Consider the following 715-nt stretch of genomic DNA (forward strand, 5'->3'; position numbering starts at 1 on the left):
GATTTATCTTTTTTTTTTATTGTAATCAAATAAATGACTTGGAATTATTGCTGTCTTTTATTGCTGAACAGGTGTACTATACCATGTCAGTGATAGTGGGAACTGTGTGGAGGTTCTACAGGCAGATGGTGGCATTAAGCGACTCCTGCATCATGAATCGCGTAATTTGCTTGTGGTTATTACTGAAGGAATGGTTCTTGGGCAGTTTTCTGTGGCTATTGATGGAGCAGTTACTGAAATCAACAAGGTAAAGGAGTATTGGTGATCAGTAAAGTTTTCTTCTAGTAGAGACAAATATATGGCAGTGCAATTTTTAGATCTTATCATTATGAAATTCAAATAATTTTTACACAAGTTAAAATTTATAAGGCATTTTTGTTTAGATGGTTTGCTTTAACCTTATTTACTTTTACATTATTATAACTATTTCTTTTTCAGGTAAAACTAAGTGGCCGGACAAATGATATTCAGGTGACATGGGCTGGAACAGGACTGCTGGCTGTATCAACTGGTGACAACAATGTGCGTCTGTGGAACCTTGACTCAGGAGATAATTATGTACTAAGTTTGCATGGTTTCAGTTATCGGGATCAAGAATACATGATGTGCCTCAGTTATTCTGAAAACAAAAGTGAGTTTTTTTGTAGATATTATGATTTTTGAATTGAGTGAGAGATTTGTACTTAGATAGGTAAAGATCTTGTCATGAGACAGA

The 715-nt window shown here is 34.7% G+C and overlaps 1 protein-coding gene across 1 annotated transcript in view; it reads left to right on the forward strand.

Moving 5' to 3' along the window:
- Nucleotides 1-715, forward strand: part of LOC119592660 (intraflagellar transport protein 140 homolog) — a 20,093-nt gene that overhangs the window by 9,064 nt on the left and 10,314 nt on the right. The window contains exons 6-7 of the mRNA XM_037941572.1: nucleotides 72-247; nucleotides 439-631. Of these exons, the coding sequence (XP_037797500.1) occupies nucleotides 72-247; nucleotides 439-631 (369 nt within the window). The remainder of the gene's footprint in view (nucleotides 1-71; nucleotides 248-438; nucleotides 632-715) is intronic.

Source organism: Penaeus monodon, chromosome 30 (genome assembly GCF_015228065.2).
Source record: "Penaeus monodon isolate SGIC_2016 chromosome 30, NSTDA_Pmon_1, whole genome shotgun sequence".
Taxonomy (NCBI): domain Eukaryota; kingdom Metazoa; phylum Arthropoda; class Malacostraca; order Decapoda; family Penaeidae; genus Penaeus; species Penaeus monodon.